This window comes from Hyla sarda, chromosome 5 (assembly GCF_029499605.1).
Source record: "Hyla sarda isolate aHylSar1 chromosome 5, aHylSar1.hap1, whole genome shotgun sequence".
Taxonomy (NCBI): domain Eukaryota; kingdom Metazoa; phylum Chordata; class Amphibia; order Anura; family Hylidae; genus Hyla; species Hyla sarda.
In genome coordinates this window covers 259,319,437-259,344,009 of record NC_079193.1, presented here as the reverse complement: position 1 = coordinate 259,344,009, position 24,573 = coordinate 259,319,437, and the positions used below count along the sequence as shown (strand labels likewise).

The 24,573-nt window shown below is 41.2% G+C and overlaps 1 protein-coding gene across 11 annotated transcripts in view; it reads left to right on the top strand.

The window, feature by feature from the left end:
- PTPRM (protein tyrosine phosphatase receptor type M) overlaps positions 1–24,573 on the top strand; it is an 898,578-nt gene that overhangs the window by 631,688 nt on the left and 242,317 nt on the right. For 5 of the 11 annotated variants that reach the window (XM_056521605.1, XM_056521601.1, XM_056521594.1 and 2 more), the window contains one exon: positions 6,250–6,279. The exons of the other annotated variants lie outside the window; for them this stretch is intronic. In XM_056521605.1, the coding sequence (XP_056377580.1) occupies positions 6,250–6,279 (30 nt within the window). The remainder of the gene's footprint in view (positions 1–6,249; positions 6,280–24,573) is intronic. 11 annotated transcript variants of the gene reach the window in all.

The window sequence follows — 24,573 nt, the reverse complement described above, 5'->3', positions numbered from 1 at the left end:
TATAATGATCACAATGATTGGCTATCATGTCAGTCATTTCAGTGGGCAGATGCTGGGGAAGACACCAGTATTAGGCTAAGTTTCTACTTGTTTTTTTGTCCTGCGTTTTTTGGTTTAAAAAAAACGCCTGAAAAAATTGCAGTGCCATTTCCTGCGTCTGGCGTTTTTTCTGGCGTTTTTTCATTTGTGTGGAAATTGCACCTTGCCAGTTTTTTTTTGGTACCCAAAATTTGTTGGGTACCACAAAAAAAAGGATGCAGTAGTGAAGGAAAAAAATGTATTTAATGAAATTTATATATTTTATAACAACATTTTTATTCATTTTTAATAAAGTGTGTGTGTGTTTCACTTTTTTTTTCAATTTTTTACATTTTTTAGGTAGTACTTCTACTACCAGCATGGAACAGACTTCCATGATGGGAGTAGTAGTACTTGTACTAATAGACATATCGCCCAATGCTTTCATCCATAATATAGCAGAGTTGTGGAGCGGCTGTATACAGTGCTCGCATCTCTGCACTATACTCCGGGCCGGCCAGTGATGTGAATAGAACATCACTCATTCATATTTTCCGCCAAGAGTGGTGATTGGCCGGATGGTTGCAGCCAATCACCGCTCTCTGAGGGAAATATGAATGAGTGAGTGGCTGGCTGGAGTATAGTGCAGAGATGCGTGCGCAGGAAAAAAACGCTCCATCTCTGTAATAGATAGGACGATCGCACCGCCTGAAAAAATGCCTAAGTTAAAACACACATATCTGACACCTGTTGGGACCCACATTTCTGACACCTGTTGGTATCTGTCCATTTATGCAGGTACTTCAGCTCCCAGCATGGAGCAGAGTGTGCTCCATGTTGGGAGTAGTAGTACCTGCAGTTAAGAAAAGATCACAGTGGATGTCACTCCTGACACCCGTTGTGATCCTCCTGTATAATGTATAGATGCGGGCGGCCGCTCTTCTATGGTCCCCTGCACTGACATATATATACACATATTCCTATTTCCCACAGAGAGCTGTGATTGGCTGGAACCAGTGTGTTCCATGCTGGGAGTAGTAGTACTACCTAAAAAAAAAAAAGGGAAAAACATATACACACTACATTTTTATTATTGTCGGCTACATTTTTAGTGCCCTGCTCGCACACATAAATTAATCCCTGTTTTAAAAATTAATAAAAAAAATTTATAAAAAAGATGCATTTCGTTAGATATAATTTTTTTCCTTCACTACTGTGAAAATCTTTTATTTTATTTTTTTTATGGTACCCTAAGAAATTTTATTAAAAAAGGTATCTCCATCACTTTTTTGGATCGCTAAAGTCCAAAAAAGAATAAAAACCGCCTGAAAAAATGCCAAAGTTAAAACCCACATATCGTTTTTCTTGGCGTTTTTTCACTCCCATAGACTGCTATGAGAGAAAAACGCCACGATTTTCACAAAAAAATCGCCAGTGGCTCAACAAGCTGCGATTTTGGAAAACCACCAAGGAGCTGAAAAACGCCAAAAAAGAGTGAAAAAACACCAAACGGATAGAAAAAACCACCAAAGTGAAAAACGCCTAGTGGAATAAGAATTTTGCGATTTCTCATTGATTTACATCTAACATCTGGCAGCAGCGTTTTTTGGCAGAAAAAAAACGCCATGTGGCAGAATTGGCGTTTTTCCCCAACAAACAAAAAAACAAGTAGAAACTTAGCCTTAGGATATTTCTGCTGGTATGAAGTAGGACTTTAGATTTACATGAAGTATGTGCTGCAATGATGGAGGACTAAGGGGGAATTATTAAAGCATGAACACCTACTTTGTGACTTAAAAAAATTGCTAATTTATGTGGAACCACTTGTTTGTGTCATTTTTATTACTTCTTACATTTATCAAAAAGGAGGGCATGTCTGCCAGATTTATTAAGTTTTAACTGAGATCTACATCAGCAATTGAGTGAGGCGCACTGGTAGGGTGTTACTTATGACCAATATATGACATGCTTGTCTTAGTAAATTAGCACAAGTATTGTAGATAAAAAAAAAAAATGCCATGAATTATGACTATTCTCTGACTGATAATGTGAAAGCAGAAAATCACTGAGAAGCACTTCCCTGCTTTATATCTTGCTACCTTTGCATAAATATATACAGCAATAGGTCCTGTGTCAATAGTTTGTTGCCTTACTCAAAGGACAACTATAGGGACTATAAGGCATAGAGGAAAGACAGGGTGGCACCAATGCTAGCAACACACTGTGTAATATAACTGCCAGAAAGGGACAGGAGTAATCTGGATGGTATCCATAGGGAGTTTTCCTTTTTCCTAAGTAATAAAGATGTATAAGGGGATTTCACATACTGCAGTTTCTTAAAGAAGTTGTTAAGGATTTAAAACATTTAAGAAATTTGCAGAAATAAAAAGTAACCTATAATTAACCTATAGTTACCTTTTAAATCCCCTGCTTCTCCAGCAAACTGAGGTTGTCCCCATTGTCTTTGTTTACTTTGGTGTAGCAATAATGTGCCTGTACACCCATGTGAGCAATGCAGGCAATCATTTCATATACTGGGCTTGGCTCCAAACACACAGCTTTGTTCATCAATCATGTGGGACATGGAGGAGGAAGGAAGTGTGCATGCTACAGCTCAGTCCGGCCTTTTTGATTCTTGAGCTTGGAAAGAATACATGATTTTATGAATTTGCAAAACAGACAGTTATGTTTCCATGTCTGCAGCTATGAGCATGAGATACAGCTGACAGATTCCCTTTAAATGAAAATGTAATACTTTGTAGAATACAAAAGCTTGATTTTGAAGTATTTGGGGGCATTTATGGTGTGTGACCAGTAAACACAATTCAGAACATTAACTAAGTGCTGCATTTTCATACACCGCCTTTATATTTAGCTCTGCCCATTTACAGTTCACTGGCTTAACTAAAAGGCAAATTTCTTTTAGTAAATCCAGTAGCTCCATGGCTGCCCGTCCACAAATTTAAGCCTTCTGAAACATTTTGGTGAAATAAACCTTGGAAAGAAAGTAAGATATTTTTCTTCTCATCTATTAGGCCCTTTCTGCATTGTGTAATATCTAATAGTATCACAATCATACAGCTCTTACATGTTGTTAGAATAAATGAAAGTTATAAGTGGAAGCATAGTACTTTTAACCAAAGTCAATTTAAATTAAAGGTATTATATTATGGCTACTGGATAACATTTCATAACATATTTTACCAAGATAAGAGATTTGACCTGAGAGTGCAGGAGTGCTTTCCAGCATGCTTTATTGTGAATGCTCTGTGAGCTTATGAGCTCATAGTTATGCAGTTGCCCGGAGCTCCTAGATGAATGCATACACATGGCTACTGAATCATGAGAAAAAAGTCATCAACATTTTAATTACCTGTACTTACATTTGACATGTCATTTATGGCGACTCCAAATGCTGCTTTGATTTTACCAAGATTTACTTAACATAAATTCAATGCAGATCATCTCTGAAAGTCCCTTTTTAATTAAATCCGTATTAAGCAAAAATAATGAAAGAAAATCAATGAACAAAGCCCAAGCAACCCATTCTTGTGATCATCTTCAAAAAGCTTACCAAATAAAATGGTTGTAGGAAATCCCAACTGCATTTGATGCTTGAAAGCAGATATTGCTTCCAGAATGTATATCTAAAGCAATCCCGGAGAAACTAGATAAGACAGAAAATTTAATGAATGCCGATATTGCAAAGAGATGAGCATAATATGTAGCCAAAGGCAAGGTACGTGGGTCATATTCCTCAGCATACTATAATAAGCAAATACAAAATAAAAATAAAAACACAAACAACTTTCAACTTCCTCCCAACCTCAACTTATCATTGGCTTGCTGTAATATAGCTACGACAGCTCTTTACAACTAGGGCGGAAATCTGATTAGGAAACATGGTAAACCAAGATACATTTACATATTTACATGGCGTCTTTTTTTTTTTTTTTTTTTATCAAAACCACATTGAGATCTCTTCTTGTTTTTTGTTGTCTATGTTTCTAAGTGTCTAAAGTAAAATTGAGGTGCTATTGTGTTTATCACAGGGTCATAGACAATTGAAGTAGTATTTTTTACTTTCACTAACTTCAGTGCAATATCCAAGATTTCATGTTACTAAATGTCCAGGCTCAATAACTAAACGTGATAACATAACTCAAAGTGACTCCTTCATGTGGCATTCTGTTATCTAAATGCAATATCTTCACCATTGAAATAATGGACCACATTCCAATCATCTGTAGTAGTGTTGGGGAGGACACAGGCAGTTGTAAAATGGTATAAATATGTGTATATATTCTTTAGAGCATCTGGACACCAGGTTGTCACCTTGTGTTTTCAGTTTGAGGCTATGTGCGCACATGGGGGAGATTTATCAAAACCCGTTCAGAGGAAAAGTTGCCCAGTTGCTCATAGCAACCAATCAACTTGCTTCTTACATTCTTAACAAGGCATCTGAAAAATGAAAAAAGCAATCTGATTGGTTGCTATGGGCAACTGGGAAACTTTGCCTCTGCATAGGTTTTGATAAATCTCCCCCATAGTTTCTAGGAACGATTTTAAAGCATAAAATGACCTTGAATCAGTGTTTTACTTCTCAAAAAGCATCCATTTGTTACCATTGAATTCCCTTGGTAAAATGTCTATTCAACTTTATGTTCATAATTATTACAGGCAAAAAATGAATTGCAAGGAAATTCTTATGAGCTGTTTATGTGTGAAAAACTCTTAAACTTTTAAGGATAGGTCACATGCAGCACATACTCAGCATATTTAGTGATGCACAACTGTAAATATGCTGTGTTTTCTTCTATGAGCAGACACACATGGCTACCTGTGTGTGCAGTGAAGTTTGGCGGCAGGACCAACGGGCCAACGTGACTGTGACACACTGGCTTGCTTCCAAACCTTACTGCACACACAGGACTGCTGCCAGGTAGCCTTGTTTGTCTACTCATAGAATACTTAGCATATTTACCAATGCACATAGTGAAATACGCTGCATATATGCTATGTATGACCCCACCTTAAATAGCCTAACTTTATATGTAGCTCTCTTCATTTTCTCTGTCTAAAAAAAAAAAAATCTAAAAAGTCTAAAAATACAAAAAAGGCTGAAAGTTCAAAGAGGGAGTAAAAACATGTTTTTTTTACCTGTTAACATTTTTTATGTCATATATGCCAATCAATGTGGGACTATGTCTGGTTTCCCACTAATAGTACTTCAGTGAGTGGTGTTCCACCTGGTAACATGATGTGAACAGGCATATAGTGCATGTAATTATAAAACTCACCTTGACCACCATTAATTTGCTTTTGTTTTTGGTTTAATACATACCAATAAAAGTTAAGTTTTAGGGAATCCTACCATATAGGGATATCTGCACTTCAGGCCAAGTGCTCTGGGGTAATTGTGTTTCATAGATAATTCAGATCCCGGATTGCCCTTGGGGTATTTGTGATTACATGGAAATTGCATATTTTTTTCTGATAAAATACTGTTAATTTTTGTATATGTGCATCCTATAGTGCTCAGTCACATGACCTTAATACAGTGGCCCTGTGCAATCTCTGAGATGTGCAGAGCAGTATGTAAACTCCTGTTTGCACCTGATTTCATTCTATATGAATCCATTCATGGCATCCCTCATATGATGCCATAATAAAGAACTGGCTCTAGGGTAAAATAGCACTGTAATGGGGGCCTGCCTGGATTGGCTATGGCTCTGTAATGTGAAGTCATTGGAACTCCATCTGTGTACCTGAGGGCTTAGTTTGGAATACTTCAGACGCTATTTTACGCTATACTTCTACTTGTCTCTCTGTATACAAATACTTTTGTGATAGTGTTTGCCTGAATGGCCCAATGACAATCCTAATGTTTATTATAGCATCACAACTCAAACAAAACCTCACTTCAAATATTACAAAAGATGTAAAAAGTAGCTTTTCGCCTCATTATATAATAAACCACTGTAACCAGATCTTTTAGGCTACAGAAAGTGATGAACATCTAGATCTTTGCTATATGTGTAGTGAATGTATGGTAATATGTTCATTGATGTGTTGCATGCTGTGTCTGTGATGTAATTTGCTTCTGTGATCTCATTCATGTCATCTGATCTGTTCTCGTTCATCTAGATTTTCATACATTAATATCTGGCTTTTCTTTCCTTCCATTTCATCTTTTCTACCACTGCCTATATCCTTGCTTCATCATGGCAGAAGAAGCTATAACTCCTACACATATTACCTGTAAGTAAATTTTTGCGCATAAGTAGTGTCATGCTTTCTGCCATGTTTATTCATGCATGAATATTGAATGTCAGTAATACAGTCCATGTCAGCTCAATATTATAACATTCATTTCCACTCATGTAACATCACTTGCTAAAAGGAAAAAAAAAAAGTTAATAAAAGAAATAGGCTAATATGTTGGCATAGAAACATGTTCAAAATGACAAGACTGGTTGGTAGGCACCTCTTTTTCCCTTGTTCGCTAAGACTACCGTATGTTGTTCTAGCTGCTGCTCTCAGAAATGAGCAGAAATATACCTTTGTCAGAAAAGATTCAGTATAACCTGTCAAATATTGATAAATAATACTAAATTATAGTAAATATTTTCCCACAAAGCCATATATCAATCTGCTTAACTCTTCCTGCTCTATAACTTTATGCCCATAGATTACATAGCATTTTTATGGTGGCATCACCCACACTTACCTGCTGAAACTGCCTGTTAGTGCAGGTGACACTGATCAAAATTGTGTTTATCTTGTCTTCATGGGTGCAACTGTTCCTGAGAGATCATCAAAAATCCAAATATGTAAATTAGGTTCTTAGTGCACTCAGGGCATTCCCTAACCCAGAGCTGCACTGGTTGTTCTTCCCAACCGGTCTCTTATTCACACTTCCTAAAGAATATTCAGATTTGCTCTCTTCTGTACGTAGCTGCTACTGGAATCTCATATGTGCATGCTCAGATCCTGAGTCCTGAGCTACATGCAGAATAGGGAGTGTATGAATATTCATTAGGGGGCTAGATAAGGACCGGTCAGGAAGAAGAACCAGAGTACCTCTGGGCTAGGGAATGCTCTAAATGCATCAAGAGCCTTATTTACATATTTGGTTTTTCCAATATCTCAGAAACAGTAGCATCCATGAAGATAAGGTAACCACCATTTTGATCAGTGTTGCCTGCACTGAAAGGCAGTACCAGCAGGTAAGGTAATGCTGCTGACATATTCCCTTTAGGTTAGATGGTGTAATTCTTGTGGTAACTCATTCTAAGGGGTGTAGCATCCATGAGGATACAACTGACGGCAGTGGGCAGTAGATAGACATTTCATCTACAGATTTAGAAGGGTTGTGTCACCATTCTTTTTTTTTTTTTGGAAAAATATTGTCTGAATGCACCCCTGATAATTCTACCAAATCATTTCACATAACTTTACTACGAATGGCATAATTCCCCTTTGCCATAGCTATGGTCCTTGATAGGGTACATAAATATGATGTTTGCAGAAATGTTCATTTTACAGCCAAATTTAAGCATTTAGGTTATATGACTGAGAAAACTAATTACCAGCTGAAAATTGCATATTCTCATTTTTTCCACACAATAAATATAACAGCAGAATGTTTGTGCACTTACTGTACTCTCTTACTGCTCAAGCAGATGAATTGGATTTTAGAAGCTCTAAATTGCATTCAGAAACTCTGAAAGGGTCTGATGTTTTGAAATAACGTCTCAACGCTTCAGATGTTTTCCAGTCTTCTTTAGCGCATTCTGCTATAATAAGAAACCTTACTGGCTCATATGTATATGAGCCTAGTTTACAGTTGTGGATAATCTGTTATTATTAAATATTACTATTTTTAACATAATCAACTTTATTGTAGTGCTGTAAATTTACATTAAGGTTAGGGTCACACAATGTACTTTGCGCTGCATGTAATCGGCTGAACAATGCAAAATATGCTGCATATGCTCATATGAGCAGGCAGCAGCACTGTGTGTGAACTAAGGTTTTGAAAGCGGTGCCAGAGTGCCGACTGGACTGTGACGCGCTGGCCCACCTCAAAACCTCCCTGCACACACAGGGCTGCGGCCGGGTAGCCCTGTGTGTCTGCTCATAGGAGAATATGCAGCGTATTTCCCGCTGTGCAGTTGATTTTGTGCAGCATTAAATATGCTGCATATAGGCTATGTGTGACCTTACCGTAAGTGAAATTTCTCCAAAAGACCACCTCTATGAGAAGGCAACCTCCTTATGCAGACCACATTTTATATGTCCGATTTTCAGTCCCCCTATATCGTCTTTAAGGCTAAGTTTACACAGTATAAAATCAAATGAGTTGCAGTACTGCAGCAAAATAGGTATAAAAAGTATATAAATATTAATTTAATAACGTGTTTCATTAAAATCTATTGGAAAGCAGCAGTCAGTGCAGACATTGTATAAAAAAATTGTCTGTTTTTTAGATACAAAGTCTGCAATGCACAAACTCTCATAATGTACAGTATATAGCCTACTGGGAAAAGTATAATAATATTTGAATTTTCAAACACCATCATGAGTCACAAACGTTGTGTCAATGTCAAAATATCCAATTATACATTTGGATATAAGTGACTGACACTACTCCATACCTCAATAGCACATAGTTATACAATAGTGGTGGTTCTCAGCATGCATAAAATGACCGTTAAGCCCAATGGCCCAGATTTATCAAACTGGCTGAGACAGAAACATGTCTGATATTTGTCTCAGAGAGATGGCAACCAATCCCAACTCATTTTAAGAAATGGAAGCTGAGCTGTGATTGGTTATCTTACACATTTTTGTTTCGGACAAACTGATAAATCTGAGCCAATATGTAATCTTGAGATCCAAACTGCTTTATTTGTAGACAATCACAGTCAATGGTACAGACAGGGCTGCTGTATGTGGATGAACTATCCCGAACACATTGCACCTGTCCATCATGAATGTCCATTATTATGTATGGAGAGAATTATGCTTCTGAATTATGTACCCTTTTAGAAAAGAACTGGAATTTCTGTAACAATATCTCTGCGGCGACAAAGCACATATTACCAACTAATGTTCAATGCTTAATGGAGTGAGAGGACTCATGACACACATAAAGTATGTCTCCACAAAGGAGCCACACATAATTGTACAGTTTTTCTGAATTCTGAAAAGCTTTTTATTAGATACATATACTCTGGTAAAACAATTCCGTCATAGATCATCAGATAATATATAAAAATGCCAGCCACTATGGAGAAATGACACCAGAGAGACATTATTATTTTATCTGGTTGGAAAGAAGTCACGACAGGTGACAGTGTGAGGAGCTGGAATTTGGGCTGCTTATATATATATAAAAAAAAAAAAACTCTCACAGTTTTAACACTGATATTTGTCTAATAAATGAGTGTTTGGCCCTTTGTCATCTGCGATGCTTGCTTGATTTTAAAGGGGTCATTCATGTATATTATGATGTCCATGCTGAGGATGAGTCCGCTGTTTTTGACCTTGCCAACCCACTGATGATTGACAGTGGTTTCCCCATATGCTGTGCCCAAAGAGGACAACACACTTAGGGCACATGGTTACCCTACCTTAAAGGGGTACTCCTGTGGAAAACTATTTTTTTTTTTTTTTAAATCAACTGGTGCCAGAAAGTTAAACATATTTGTAAGTCACTTCTATTTAAAAATCGTAACCTTTTCAGTACTTATCAGCTGCTGTATGCTCCATAGGAAGTTCTTTTCTTTTTGGATTTATTTTCTGTCTGACCACAGTGCTCTCTGCTGACACCTCTGTTTGTTTCAGAAACTGTCCAGAGCAGGATAGGTTTGCTATAGGGATTTGCTCCTACTCTGGACAGTTCTTGACATGGACAGAGGTGTCAGTGGAGAACACTGTGGTCAGACAAAAAAGAAATCCAAAAAGAAAAGAACTTCATCTGTAGTGTACAGCATATGATAAGTACTGGAGGGATTAAGATTTTTAAATAGAAGTAATTTACAAATCTGTTTAACTTTCTAGCACCAGTTGATAAAAAAAAAAAAAATTTCCACTGGAGTACCCCTTTAAAGACCGAGTTTCTTAGTACTATACATTATCTTTGGTGTATGAATCCGGGGCTTAATATGCAGTCCAGAGGTGTAGCTACAGTCCTGATTGGAATTTTTGTGTTTCCAAAAAGAATCATCTTTACTCAAGGCAATGTATATTAAAAGGAATCTGTCCGCTGAATATCATGTTCAAAAATAAAAATAAAAAATGGGTCAGCTTAGCTAAAAGAACTATATTAAATTCTCCAAACCCCAAAACAAATGGGTCGCCTTAAAGGTGTAGACATAAAACAAATGAAACCTCTCTCTTAGCTAATGGCTGTTGTGGGAGATTAGCAATAGAGACAGACAAATAGTGACAAAATAGCAGTTAGAGACAATGGTAGTGTTTTTATTTTTCTCCAATCAAAAAATATAATACAAAATAATTTCATGCTTATCCAGACACTAGCTATACAATATTTTTCTCTATCTATACATATGCCTTACTATTAGCTACTCAACAAAACATTCATCAAGTGTGTTACTCACAATCAAAATATCAAGACTGCAGACCTCATGACTCTAACTTCCATCAGGTTCCTTACAGCCTCAGCCTACAGACTGAATTACGCCTTGCTCTAAAGGGGTACTCCGGTGGAAAACAATTTTTTTAATCAACTGGTGCCAGAAAGTGAACAGATTTGTAAATTACTTCTATAAAAAAATCTTAAGCCTTCCAGTTCTTATCATTATCAGCTGCTGTATACTACAAAGGAAGTTATTTTCTTTAAAAAAAAAAATTCTGTCTGACCATGGTGCACTCTGCTGACACCTCTGTCCATGTCAGGAACTGTCCAGAGCAGGATATGTTTGCTATGGGGACTTGCTTCTACTCTGGACAGTTCCTGACATGGACAGAAGTGTCAGCAGAGAGCTCTGTGATCAGACTAAACAGAAATTTAAAAAAGAAAAGAACTTCCTGTAGAGCATACAGCAGCTGATAAGTACTGGAAGGTTTAAGATTTTTAAATAGAAGTAATTTACAAACCTATTTAACTTTCTGACACCAGTTGATTAAAAAAATGTTTCCACTGGAATACCCCTTTGACCCCTTAAGGACTTAAAGGGGTACTCTGGTGGAAAACTTTTTTTTTCAATAAACTGGTGCCAGAAAGTTAAGCATATTTGTAAATTATCCACAAAAGGAAAAGGGAGAGCACTCAAGGAGCAATATCACCTTATATCAACAACAGAGCGATCCTCGGCGACCTATGTCAAAGTCTCCTGCGGGGTGCATATACAAAAGTGTAAAGTATCCAATATAAACAAAAAGAAGGGCACGTACGTGCACTTACCACAAAGCAGAGACAATAGGGTCTGGAGGTCCGGTAACGGTGTGCCGGGTCACGGCATAGGCGCTGGTTTGTGGCGCTCGGAGGCCACCGGAGTACCCCTTTAAGGACTCATTTTTTCCTCTTCGCCTTCAAAAAATCCTAACTCTTTTTTTTTTTTTTATTTTTTTTTTATTTTTTTTTTTTACTTTTTCAACGATAAACTTTATTAAGCAAAAAGAGAAAGGAACAATATCACACATCAGGTTCATAACATGTACATACAAAATAAGCCTAGCAAGCAAGGTACAGCAGGGGCAAAGTTGTGCCTTATAGGGGGAACCAATACTCATCCGAGTAGCAACATTAGTCTAGTAAGTCTGAACATATTAGGCAGGTAATGGGGTAATCATTGCAATCGGTAGTGGGTGGGGTGCCGGGGGGGGGGGGGTGTAGGGAGGGAGGCGGGGTCAGGGGGGGGGGAGTAGGGTTGGACAGGTGAGCGAGAGGAAAAGGAGGGGGTTCAGGTGAGGCCATATTGGAGGAAGCTGGGTGAGGCCGCAAAATCCAGCCAGTGGCGCCAGCGCAGGATATATCGGTCGGTGGAGGCATTCAAATCTGCTAGACATTCCTCCAGCCCCTGAATGTGCAGGACTTCGCGAAGCCAATCAGTAATCGTGGGGGGAGCGGTGGTTTTCCATCGTCTAGGGACGACTCGTCTGGCCGCTGCTAGTAAAACACCTGTGAGACTTTTCCGCAGGGAATCTGGTGACCCGGGCAACATCGAGAGGAGGAGCATCTGAGGAGTATCATCTAATTGCATACCCGTAATTTCCGATATGAGAGCGCGGACCGAGGACCAGTAGGAGGCTAAAAGCGGGCATGAGTGCCAAATGTGCGTGAGGGTTCCCTTGGTTTGTCCACACCTCCAGCATGCCTCCGGGACCGAGGGATAAAAACGGTGAAGTAAGGCCGGAACCCTATACCACCGAGAGAGCAATTTATAATTAGTCTCCTGAAGGGCAACTGCTCTAGAGGCTTTATGGCACAATAGGTATGAGGTGTCCCATTCGGCAGTGCTGGGGGTGTAGTCCAATTCTTTCGCCCAGTTCCGTTGGTAAGGCAGTAGGGAACGAGAGTCACGGGTGCGAAGCATGGAGTAAACTAAGGATACTGTATGAGTGGGTCCAGACTGAGCTAAGCAAAGTTTCTCGAATGGGGTAGGATCCCTGTGCAGCTCACCCGGGGCTCGCCATGTGTTGTAAAAATGTCGGAGTTGAAAGTATTGGAAAGAGTGGAACTGTGACAGTACGGAATCCCCTAGGATGTCAGGTAGCGTCTTCAAAGAGGAAGCCTGAAGGACCCTAATAATCTGGCTGACGTCGCGTAGAGTCAAGAAGCCACCCGGAAAGGAACCCGGGGAAAAGTCCGGATTGCCAACCAGGGGGGTTAAGGGGCCTAGGGCTCTGAGGAGGTTGAGTCTGGAGAGATGTGTTAGGCAGCAGTTGAGAATAACCCTTGAAACAAACGGAAGAGGGCCTTTGGTGGCCATCGTCCAGTATGCAGGGCGAATCCATGGGAGGGAAGTGAGCGGGAAAGGGGAAAGTCTATTTTCTAGTTGGACCCATAATTTGGTAGGGGAGGAGTGGAATCCGTCGAGTATACGGGTCGCTAGCGTAGCTATATAGTACGTGTATGGATCGGGGAAAGCCAGGCCACCATCTGTTTTAGGCTGAGCCAGGACAGTCTGGGAAAGACGGTGCCGTCCATTGGACCAGACAAAATTAGAGAAGAGAGAGGTCAGGGGCTTGAAATAAGCACGTGAGAGCGTCACTGGCAGAGTCTGGAACAGATAGAGCAAACGCGGCAGTAGATTCATTTTTAAGATATTGATACGCCCTATCCATGAGAAATCCTTTCGGTCCCACTTTGCAAGGTCACCCTTAAATCTGGATATCAGGGGGGTGAGGTTCATTTCCACTATCCGAGAGAGGTCTTTGGGGATCAGAACCCCAAGATAGCGAAACGAGGATGGGTGCCAGGAGAAGGGGTATAGTCCCTGTAATCTGAGGGCAAGGGAGGGGTCGAGGGATACGTTCATGGCTATACACTTGGAGATATTGATTTTATAATTACTCAGAGCACTGAAGTCCTCCAATGCCGACATAAGAGCGGGGAGCGACGTTTCAGGAGATGAGACATAAAGAAGAAGGTCATCTGCAAATGCAGAGCACTTAAAATTCAAATCTCCAACCTGAATGCCACAAATGTTACCATCAAGTCTAATGGCTTGGAGCAGGTGCTCCATAACCAATACGTAGAGCAGGGGGGAGAGGGGACATCCCTGTCGGGTACCATTACGGATCAAAACTGGGGGGGAAAGGGACCCATTGATTCTAATTCTAGCTGTGGGGTTACGGTATAGGGCTAATATGCGACCTAGGGCCGTGGGCCCCAGACCCATTTGTTGCAGCACACCCCTCATGAAGTCCCATCCCACCCGGTCAAAGGCTTTTTCAGCATCCAGGGACAACACCATACAGGGAAGATTGGAAGATTGGGCATGGTGGAGCAGGGTAAAGGTTTTGAGAGTGTTGTCGCGGGCCTCCCGAGAAGGGATAAACCCTACTTGATCCAGGTGTACTAGGGACTTCAAGAGGGGGGTGAGGCGGAGAGCCAACATTTTAGCATATAGCTTGGCATCCAAGTTTAGTAGGGAGATGGGACGATAGCTCTGGCAAAGATTGGGGTCTTTGCCCTCCTTCGGGAGTACCGTGATGTACGCGGCTAAGAATGAGTCGGGGAAACCTGAGGAGGGGGTAATGGCATTGAAGGCTGTTAAAAGGAGGGGGGAGACCTCAGTCTTAAGAGCCTTGTAGAACCGGGCGGTGTAGCCGTCAGGTCCCGGGGATTTACCTGAGGGGGAGGAGGAAATGGCAAGGTCCAGTTCCTCAGCAGTGAAGGGATCCTCCAGACTAGCTACAACCTCAGGCGATAGGGACGGTAGAGCCGTGCGGCGAAGATATGAGGATATTGCGTGTGGAGGGGAAGGAGGAGTCCCACCTACGCCAGACAGGTCATACAGGTCAGAGTAATAGGAGTGGAAACATTTGAGTATTTCGGAAGTAAGATGTTCTAGGCTACCTCGGGGGTTTTTGATCGAGGGGACAAAAAGGGCTGCCCTTTTATCTCTCAAAGCCCTAGCCAGGTGGCGGCCCGCTTTGTTACCCCATTCGTAGTGGGTGGCCGAACACTGTTGCCTAAACCTATTATGCTTCTTATCAAGAAGGACTTGGATCTCCTTGCGCACTCGGAGGAGATCCCGTAGGTCGTTCTCAACGAGAGTCCGCTTATGGCGGACCTCCAGCGCATGGAGTTGGGAAAGGAGGGTTTTTAATTTATCGGAGGCTTCCCTTTTGCGTCTGGCCCCATGCTGAATCAAGACTCCTCTAAGGACACATTTCAGTGCCTCCCATTGGGTTTGTGGCGGTGTGGAGTCAGCCGCATGGTCCAGAGCAAAAGAGGCCATTGTAGATTTCAGGTCTGACATACATAGGGGGTCCAGCAAAAGCGACTCATTAAGACGCCACGTGAATTCCCTCTTGGGTAGAGCGGGTAGTGACAGAGAGCAAGAGACTGGGGCATGATCTGAAAGGATCATCGGGTCAATTGTACCTGAGATCAGAGCGGGTAGGAGGTGGTGAGAGACCATTATATAGTCGAGTCTAGAGTACACTCCCCTGGCATGTGAAAAGAAGGAATAATCACGGTCAGTGGGGTGGAGGAGACGCCAGGCATCACATAGTTGGAGTCTGTGAAGCGTTCTCTTGATGCCCCTCAGAGTTGCAAAGGAGAGTGTACTACAGCCCGATGAGGTGTCCAACACTGGATCAAGGGCAGCGTTGAAGTCCCCACACACTATCAACGTACCTTGAGAGAACTCATTTAGGTCCTCTAATGTTGTCTCCAGGAACGACCGTTGGCCATGATTCGGTGCGTAGATGTTCGCCACCGTGTATTCCCGGCCCTGAATGGAACATTTGACAAACACATAGCGAGCATCTAGGTCAGTGCGGGTATCCAAAATCTGTACTGCCAGCGATTTATGGAAAAATATCGCCACACCCTTGACTTTCTGGGAGGGGGAGCTGCTATGATACCACGTCGGGAAGTACCGATTACGGAACCCCGATAGCTGATCGCTGCGGAAGTGTGTCTCTTGCAAACATATTATTTGGGACCTCTGTTTGTGTAGGTGGTAGAGTAGTTTCGCTCGTTTCCCTGGTGTATTTAAGCCCTGAGCATTCAAGGACGTAATTTTAAGTGAGGACATGGTGGCCGTAGGGGCGCTAGGCCAGCTAGGAGAGGAGGTGGGTGGGCCGGGGGATAGGGGAGGTGCAGGGTGAGGGAGCTAGGGGAAAGGGGAGAGAGAGGGAGGGAGAGAGAAGGGCAGGGGAGAAGGAACAGGGGTGTAAAGCGCACTATGTATGGGTGTGCAGTAAATCTAACAAAGTGGCCTGAGGCCAAATGCAAAGAAAAAAGAAAAACACGGTAGAAGATTAAATCTACCAGTAACCTACTGGGGGCGATTATAAAGTATAAGGTAATACGGATTGTGAGAGCCACACTAAAAGGAGGGCAATGCAAGGAGGTAGTGAAGCAACACAGACTTTCAAAATCCGTATGACTGCCCGAAAATAACAGGAGTATATAACAGTAACAAATGGGAAAAATGATGACAGGGTAATACATTAATACAACAGGAGGGTCACAGAAACACCATAATACTCATCAGTCTTGTCGGCTGCAGGCTCAGCTCCGGTAGACGGGGATGCAACGTCCAGGAGGTTAGCAGCTTACAGGTAAGGCCAGTGCGAAACAATATGCACCAGGTCTGGCATAGCGGTCACGACCATCAACTGCAGGTGAGATGGATCACTGCGACCTTTGGGATCCTCGCAGGGAGCGTGAGGTGCTTCGGGGTCGTCTGCGGGACCTTTGAGGGCGGGGAGTAGCCGGATTCAGCATAGTGACAATCCCCGGTGCCACATCGGAGGAGGATGGCGTATATGGGTCTTGAAGGAGTTCAGTCCATTGGGGCAAGTCCACCGTGGGTAGACCCAAGGTCTGGAGAAATAAAGGTAGTTCAGAGGGGCGACGCAGGGTCACAACCTTATCTTCCATCCGGATCGTGAGGGCGAAGGGGAAGCCCCAGCGGTAGGGGATACTGCGATTCTGGAGGACAGTCAGTAACGGCTTCAAGGCAGCTCGCTGTCTGAGAGTGTGGCGGGAGAGATCAGGGAATAGCTGTAAACGGGCGCCGTGGAACTCTAGATCACGTATTTGTCTGGCTCTCTGCATAATGTCCTCCTTAGCGGTGTAGTAGTGCAGTCGGCAGATAACATCCCTTGGCTTAAGGGGGTCAGGATTCGGGGGGCGCAACGCCCGGTGTGCCCTGTCCATATCAATGGGCGTGCGGGCCGGTCGGTCCAGGATAGAATTAAACAGTTCAGACTGAGCGAGGCAGAGGAGCGGGTCGTGGGACCTGTGGAGGCTCCACAGTCTGCATGGTGGGCAGGTGGCCTGGGTGCAGGGAGGTTGGAGCACCCTTTTTCTCCACTGTAGGCCAGGAGGAGAGACTCGATGAGCCCCAGGAGGGGGTTGGGGATAGCGGGCAACCCAGTGCAGGGGAACCCGGAGGGCACAGAGGGTCAGGAAGTCCTTGAGGGTATTCAGTTGGTGGAGGAGGCAGACGGGTCACTCGTGACTCAGGTGGGATGTCCGAGGTTGTAGGAGAAGATACTGGAGGCTCCATAGAGCCAAACAATAAGGGGGACTCCCTCAAGGAGCATGCCAGATTTGTGGGGTCCAGGGCAGCAGGGGAGTCGGGAGCAACAGCAGCTGACTCTGCAGCGTCCTCAGTGTCCAAGGCCAGTGGAAAGTGGGGGTCACTGCAGGATAGGAGCGGCCCTTCAGGGTAAACAGATGCAGGGTGGCCTGGACTGGGGCCTCCGGCAGCCTCCGTGGGTGTGCAGGGCCTCTGCAATGGCGGTTGCTCGGCCGAGGTGAAAGGGGGCGGGGCCAAGGGGTCCGCTCTCAGCCAGCAGGGAGATGGCGCCTGTTGACAAGCCAGGACCGGGGCAGAGCAGTCCGGGGAGGCCAGATCCAGCAGGGAGATGTCGGGGGCACTAACCGGGTTCGAGGACTCACCCTCCCGAGGTGGCAGCGTTCCGGTGTGCAGACTGAGGTGAGGTCGCGGCCCACGGGCGGGAGAGGAGGAAGATGGCGCCTGGCGGGGGTCACAGCGGTCCGCGATTCGCAGCGGCTCCTGTAGAGGGGTAAAGAAGTTGGAGATAGGGACCCCCGGGGCAGCGGGAGTTCCCCTAGCCTTAGGAGGCTTTTTATTCCTTTTGTTGGTCATTTGCAGGCAATAAATCCCGGTGCAGTGGCAGTCAGGGACGGAGCTCCACAGAAAGACGTCCTCAGTGCAGCATGGCAGGACACGCCCCAATCCTAACTCTTTTATATTTTCATCCATAGACTAGTATGAGGGCTTGTTTTTTGCACGACCAGTTGTCCTTTATAATGCATTCAATCACTTTACCATAAAATGTATGGCGCAACCAAAACAATACTATTTGTGTGGGGAAATTAGAAAGAAAACCAAATTTTGGAAGGTTTCGTTTTCACGCCGTACAATTTATAGTAAAAATTGCATGTGTTCTTTAGTCTTTGGGTCAATACGATTAAAAGGATACCCATGATTACGTACTTTTCTATTACTGTTGCGCTTTAAAAAAATTACAAAGTTTTTAACCAAATTAGTATGTTTAAAATGCCTCTATTTTGAAGACCTATAACTTTAAAATTTTCCCTATAAGAACCAGTATGATGGCTCATTTTTTGCGACATGAACTGTACTTTTCATTGATACCATAATTCCATGTATAAAACTTTTAATACATTTTTTTATAATTTTTTTTGGAATACAATGTTATAAAAAAAGCAGCAATTTTGAACTTTTTTTTTTCATTCACGCTGTTCACCGTATCGTATCATTAACATTATATTTTAATAGTTCGGATATTTATGCACACGGCGATACCAAATATGTTTATGAAATTCATTATTTTACTTTTTGGGGTGAAATGGGGAAAATGGGACAGTTTACATTTTTATTGGGGGAGGGAATTTTTCACATTTTTTTTACTTTTTTTTAAACTTTTATTTTTTACACTTTAATAGTCCCCATAGGGGACTATTTATAGCAATCATTCGATTGCTAATACTGTTCAGTGCTATGCATAGGGCATAGCACTGATCAGTGTTATCCGTCATCTTCTGCTTTGGTCTGCTTGATCTCAGGCCAGAGCAGAAAACCTGTGGAAGGCAGCGGAGGCAGGAGAGTGGACCTCCGTCTGCTGTTCTGGATGATCGCATTGCCGCGGCAGCACTGTGGGCGATCTGATCATCCATTTTAGTGACCGCAGCGCTGCAGATGCCGTGATCTGTATTGATCACGGCATCTGAGGGGTTAATGGCAGACATCCGCGCAATTGTATATGTCAGCCATTACTGGCGGGTCTCTGGCTGCTATCAGCAGCCGGGACCTGCCGCGCATGACCCGAGCATCGCTCTGATTACATAACATAGTACCACCTGAATTTCTTTTCTGTCTGACAACAGTGCTGACACCTCAGTTCATGTAGGATAGGTTTGCTATGGGGAATTTCTCCTGCCCTGGACAGTTCCTTATACAGACAGATGTGTCAGCAGAGAGCAATGTGGTAAGACTGAAAAGAACAACTCAATTTCTTCTGTAGCATACAGCAGCTGATATGTAAGGGAAGGATTAAGATTTTTAAATAGAAGTAATTTACAAATCTGTTTAACTTTCTGGCACTTGTTGATTTGAAAAATAAAATGTTTCCATGGAGTACCCCTTTAAATCTGCTTTCTTTTTTTTATAAACAGCACCAAACTTCACATAGGTTGTTTCTGGTATTGCTGTCCATCTTGATTCCAGTATATGGAACTTAGCTGCAATACAAGATAAGATAGATGCTGTTTCTTAAAAAAAATAAAAATAAAATAAAAAATAAAAACATTAACATTAAAAAGCAGATTTTAAAAGCAAATATTTCACAAAATATTTTAAAAGTGTAGGTTTCCTTTAAACTAAAATTAAAGTCACAGAATTTCTTCTGGTCCTGGTGTTATGATTCATTGAAAAGCAATAACACATTATGCTAAATCAAACATAGAAAACAATATTAGGTTTTTATGTTGTATGGGTTTGTAGTGCTTTTCAACGCCTATTGCTATGTTTTTTTGTGTACTTGATTATTGAAAAGATATGCTTTTTAATCCTGATTTTCACAGCTGCAAAAGAAATGAAAAAGTTTTCATTAGGTTCACTATATTGTATAATACAAATAGTGCCTGTGCCATAATTTAGATTTCTTAGACTGCAGTTTTTTAATACATTGAGTTATGCTCTTTCGGTGCAATTTAATGAAATATTGAACCAGGTTCTAGTGGTCTGCCAGACGAAGGTGTTTACTGTGAGAAATGAATTTAACGCTGCTTCATAAGCAAGTCCAAGTCTAAAATTAAGATTGTCTTTCTTCTAATAAATATATGATACATTGCTCTACTGTAATATTAGCTCAAAAGTAAACTGAAATCCTTCTCACAATATAAGGTGGGGCACAAGCTTTAAATGTTTCTAAATTTAGAGGCCATAAAATCCTTGTCTTCTGTAACAACTGAAGTCGTTAGCAATTAATAAATTATCCGAGGTAGGTATTTCCTTACATTACATTGTGAGAGCATGAACAGGAAAATGTATTTTTATTTAGAAATAATGGCACTCTTTCTATTTGGCTGTGTGAAGTATTCCCCCACAAGGGTAGTGTGGGTGAACAATTTTTCTACACCTTTGTGTGGTGGTAATGTGTATGTGCGCCAAATGTATTAAATAGTTGCATGGGGGCATGGGATAAATAGGACGCTAGTAGACATTATTGTGAAAAAACACTTTAGTACACTAATTTGTATGGCTCCTCTGTGACTTTTTCTTCAACCTTTTAACCCGTTGCACCACAACGTGTGGCCTTTTAGAAATGCTGTCCACAGCCAGTGTTGTAAGCCAAGTCTGGCAACAACTTGAGGGCTTTACAACAAATTGTGTGACAAGTCGCACACGATCATTTTATGACCACTGCAAAAAAAGGGAAAACAGGGTAAAACCAATGATAATTTCCCCCCATGGTCTTTTTCTGGATAAAAAGCCTTTTGTTTTTATACCATACAACTCTTTCATAACAGTTAAGGTTACATTGGGGGTTATTTTATAAAGGGGTAGTCTGAGTGTGGGTTAATAGAGGAAAGGTTATTTTACACAAACCTCATTTACCACTAACATTTTGGTACATTACATTGATAGTCCATTGATGCATAGTTCTTTTTTACCCCCTGTCATAAATCTGCAGAGGAATTGAACACATGAGGGGGATTAAACAAGACCATCAACTCACAATTTGGTTTAAATCAGAGGCCCTGTGCGATTTTATCCCCCCCCCCCTCCCCTTGATCACCTCCTATGCCATTTCATCACCCCCTTCATCAGCTCTTGTGCCATTTTATTTCCCCCTCTAGATAGATATTTCATTCTATTTCTTGATTCACTTCATTCCTCCCCTAACCCCCCCGTGCTCTTTTATTGCCCCCATTTCTCACCCCCCTCCCATGCCACATCATTCCCCCCTACTTGATCCCCTCATGTCATTTCATCCCCCCTTCATTACTCCCTTTGGGGGGGACACAGCAGGATAAAGGGGGGGGATCATGTGGCACAAGGTGGGTTCAGGGGAGGGAGAACTAAAGTGACATAGGGGGAACAAGAGGGAAAAAAGTCACACAAGCGGAGGAATCAAGGGAATAAAATGGCAGAAGGGAGGATGAAATAACAAGCATGCAAAATAGCTCTAAAGTAGAAAACTGGCTGTAGTATTCTTGTGGTATTAAAGGTGTTTCTAAAGAGTAACTTTTCTTCCATCTGAACCATTGGGCCTCCAATGTTACTCTCCTGCTCAATCTTCACATTGGGTGTGGACAATAGTTTTTCTAATCCAACTCATAGTGCATGTTATATATTTGTAGGGATACCAAATTGCATTGGTCAGAAAATGTATTTGACCTAAAACTATTTCCAAACACTAATTATCATCTCTACAAAAGGCATGTATTAGTACAAGCAACCGAGAGTAACGTGAACATGTGTTTAGAACAGATTGTGAGAATTGTCAGGTCACGGCCCAGTCCATTTCATTGGCTTAAGAGATGGAGAGAAATCTCTTTTTCTTTAGCTGTAATTTACATTTATGTAAAAAAAAAAAAAAAAAAATATATATATATATATATATATATATATATATATATATATAAATACATAAATTCATGGGTCTATAGGATAATATGATACCTGTGTACATGTGCATTAAAAACACTGTATTCCATACTATTAATGTTTTAACCCCTTAAGGACCCATGACGTACGCGTACGTCATGAGTCCCGATCCTGCGATATAACGCGGGGTCACACGGCGAACCCGCATCATATCGCGGCGGGCCTTGCGTCATAGTGAAGCCGGGACCCGCCGCTAATAGCGCGCACCACTGATCGCGGTGCCGCGTGCTATTAACCCTTTAGCTGCGCACTCAAAGCTGAGCCGTGCGGCTAAAAACTAAAGTGAAAGAGCCCAGCTAGCTCAGGGAGCTGTTCGGGATCTCTGCAGCATAATTGCGGCATCCCGAACAGCTGTAGCACAGGAGGAGGTCTTCTTACCTTCTCCTGCGCTGTCCGATTGCCGAATGAATGCTTCAAGCCTGAGATCCAGGCTTGAGCATTCAATCGCCGAAAACACTGATTGATCCATTCCTATGGAGATGCATCAATCAGTGTTAAAGATCAGTTAATGCAATGTTATAGCCCCCTATAGGAGCTATAATATTGCATAAGAAAAGTGTAAAAAAAATCATTAACCCTTTCAATGATCCCTTCCCCTAATAAAAGTTTGAATCACCCGACATTTCCAAGAATAAAAAAAACTGTGTAAATAAAAATAAACATATGTGGTATCGCCGCGTGCGAAATGTCCGAATTATAAAAATATACCGCTTTTTAAACCGCACGTTCAATGGCGTACGTGCAAAAAAATTCCAATGTCCAAAATAGCGCATTTTTTATCACTTTTTATACCACAAAAAAGTGAATAAAAAGTGATCAAAAAGTCTGATCAGAACAAAAATTGTACCACTAAAAACTTCAGATCATGGTGCAAAAAAATAGCCCTGAATAGCGCCCTGAACACAGAAAAATAAAAAAGTTATAGGGGTCAGAAGATGACCATTTTAAATGTATAAATTTTCCTGCATGTATTCATGATTTTTTTAATGAAGTGATACAAAATCAAACCTATACAAGTAGGGTATCATTTTAACCGTATGGACCTACAGAATAAAGATAAGCTGTCATTTTTACCGAAAAATGTACTGCGTAAAAACGGAAGCCCCCAAAACTTACAAAATAGTGTTTTTTCATAAATTTTGTCGCACATTGATTTTTTTTCCCGTTTCACCGTAGATTTTTGGGTAAAATTACTAATGTCATTACAAAGTAGAATTAGTGACACAAAAAATAAGCCATCATATAGAATTTAGGTGAAAATTTTAAAGAGTTATGATTTTTTAAAGTTAAGGAGGAAAAATTGAAAATGAAAAAACGGAAAAAGCCCGGGTCCTTAAGGGGTTAATGATACATTTAAATATCAATGGTCACCTAACAATTTTTTTTATTTGCGGTGAAGTTTTAAATTGTGTAATGGTATATAGTACAGTAGATAGATATATATCAGGCAGCTAATAATAGCCTGTTATGCATTTATACAAGTAAATTACATTCTTCTTAGAATCCCATAATCCCTTAAATATATTCCTTGTCCTTTCTTTGTTTTCAGTTTGAGTCTAATGTGACTCATAATAGTCACTGAATCCCTGTTATCCCTGGTCATGATTGGACTATGATCAGGGAGCTTACTTTGTAAATTGAAAAGCCTGTTTTTCTCTATTAGACTTTCTAACAGTAGATGGATGTATTGGCAGACAAATTGTTCCAGTGTGACGGAATTCATCCTGCCTTGCCTGACATTTGCCCATATTTATCTATGTAAGAGCATATGAACTATGCTCTCACATAGACTTGCTAAAGACAAAGGACTCCTGGCATTAGCATTGTATTAGCCTGTCTAAGTAACTCTATTTTAATTTAACTTTTAAATCCTTAATCCCTTGTGTCTAAAGATGCCTAAACTGAACTGCATTCTACTGACCCTAAATCAAAGATTACTTTTAATCTGTCTCAAGACGGCATCTGCCTACGTTCATTCTTTGGTCTTTAATGTACAATCCTTAGACTTTTTTCTGTTCTCAAATGTAGAACACAATAGTTCAGAACATATTCCTTTTTAGGCTAGTAGGTAAAAGTACAAATATTTTTTCAGCATAGTCCCTCCCTTTTCTTTTTACTTAAATTTTCTATTAGGGTTTTGAAAGTGCAGGTCATTAAAAACAAGTCATAGATGCTGGACATAGATTTGCATAATAAATTACTCTAGATACATTGTACACATTGAAGTGACCTTCTAATTTTGTAACATTACTTTAAAAAAGCTTAAAGTGAACACAGGTATTTCATCAAAAACTGTTTAAACATTCAGGCAAAGTATTAATAAAAATAAAAGCTTTAAGTCGGGATAAATGGTTGAACTAGCTATCCCATGTGTTTAAGTGTTTTAAAGGGTTATCCACCATAAGATGATTTTATTACGTACCTGGCAGACAGTAATGGACATGCTTAGGAAGGATCTGTGCTTGTCTTTGGGTTAAATGGCTATGTTGTGAGATTACCATCAAGCTGTGGATAGCTTTTTGTGAACTGGTATTTCCTGTTTCAGTTTTCTTTTTTTGACTACAAATTCCATAATTCCAATTTCCTCCCTCCCACACATCAGCCACCCCACCCATTGAAACATAAATGAGCTGCATCCATTCAAAAGACCTGTGGTTTTCAATCAGGGTGCCTA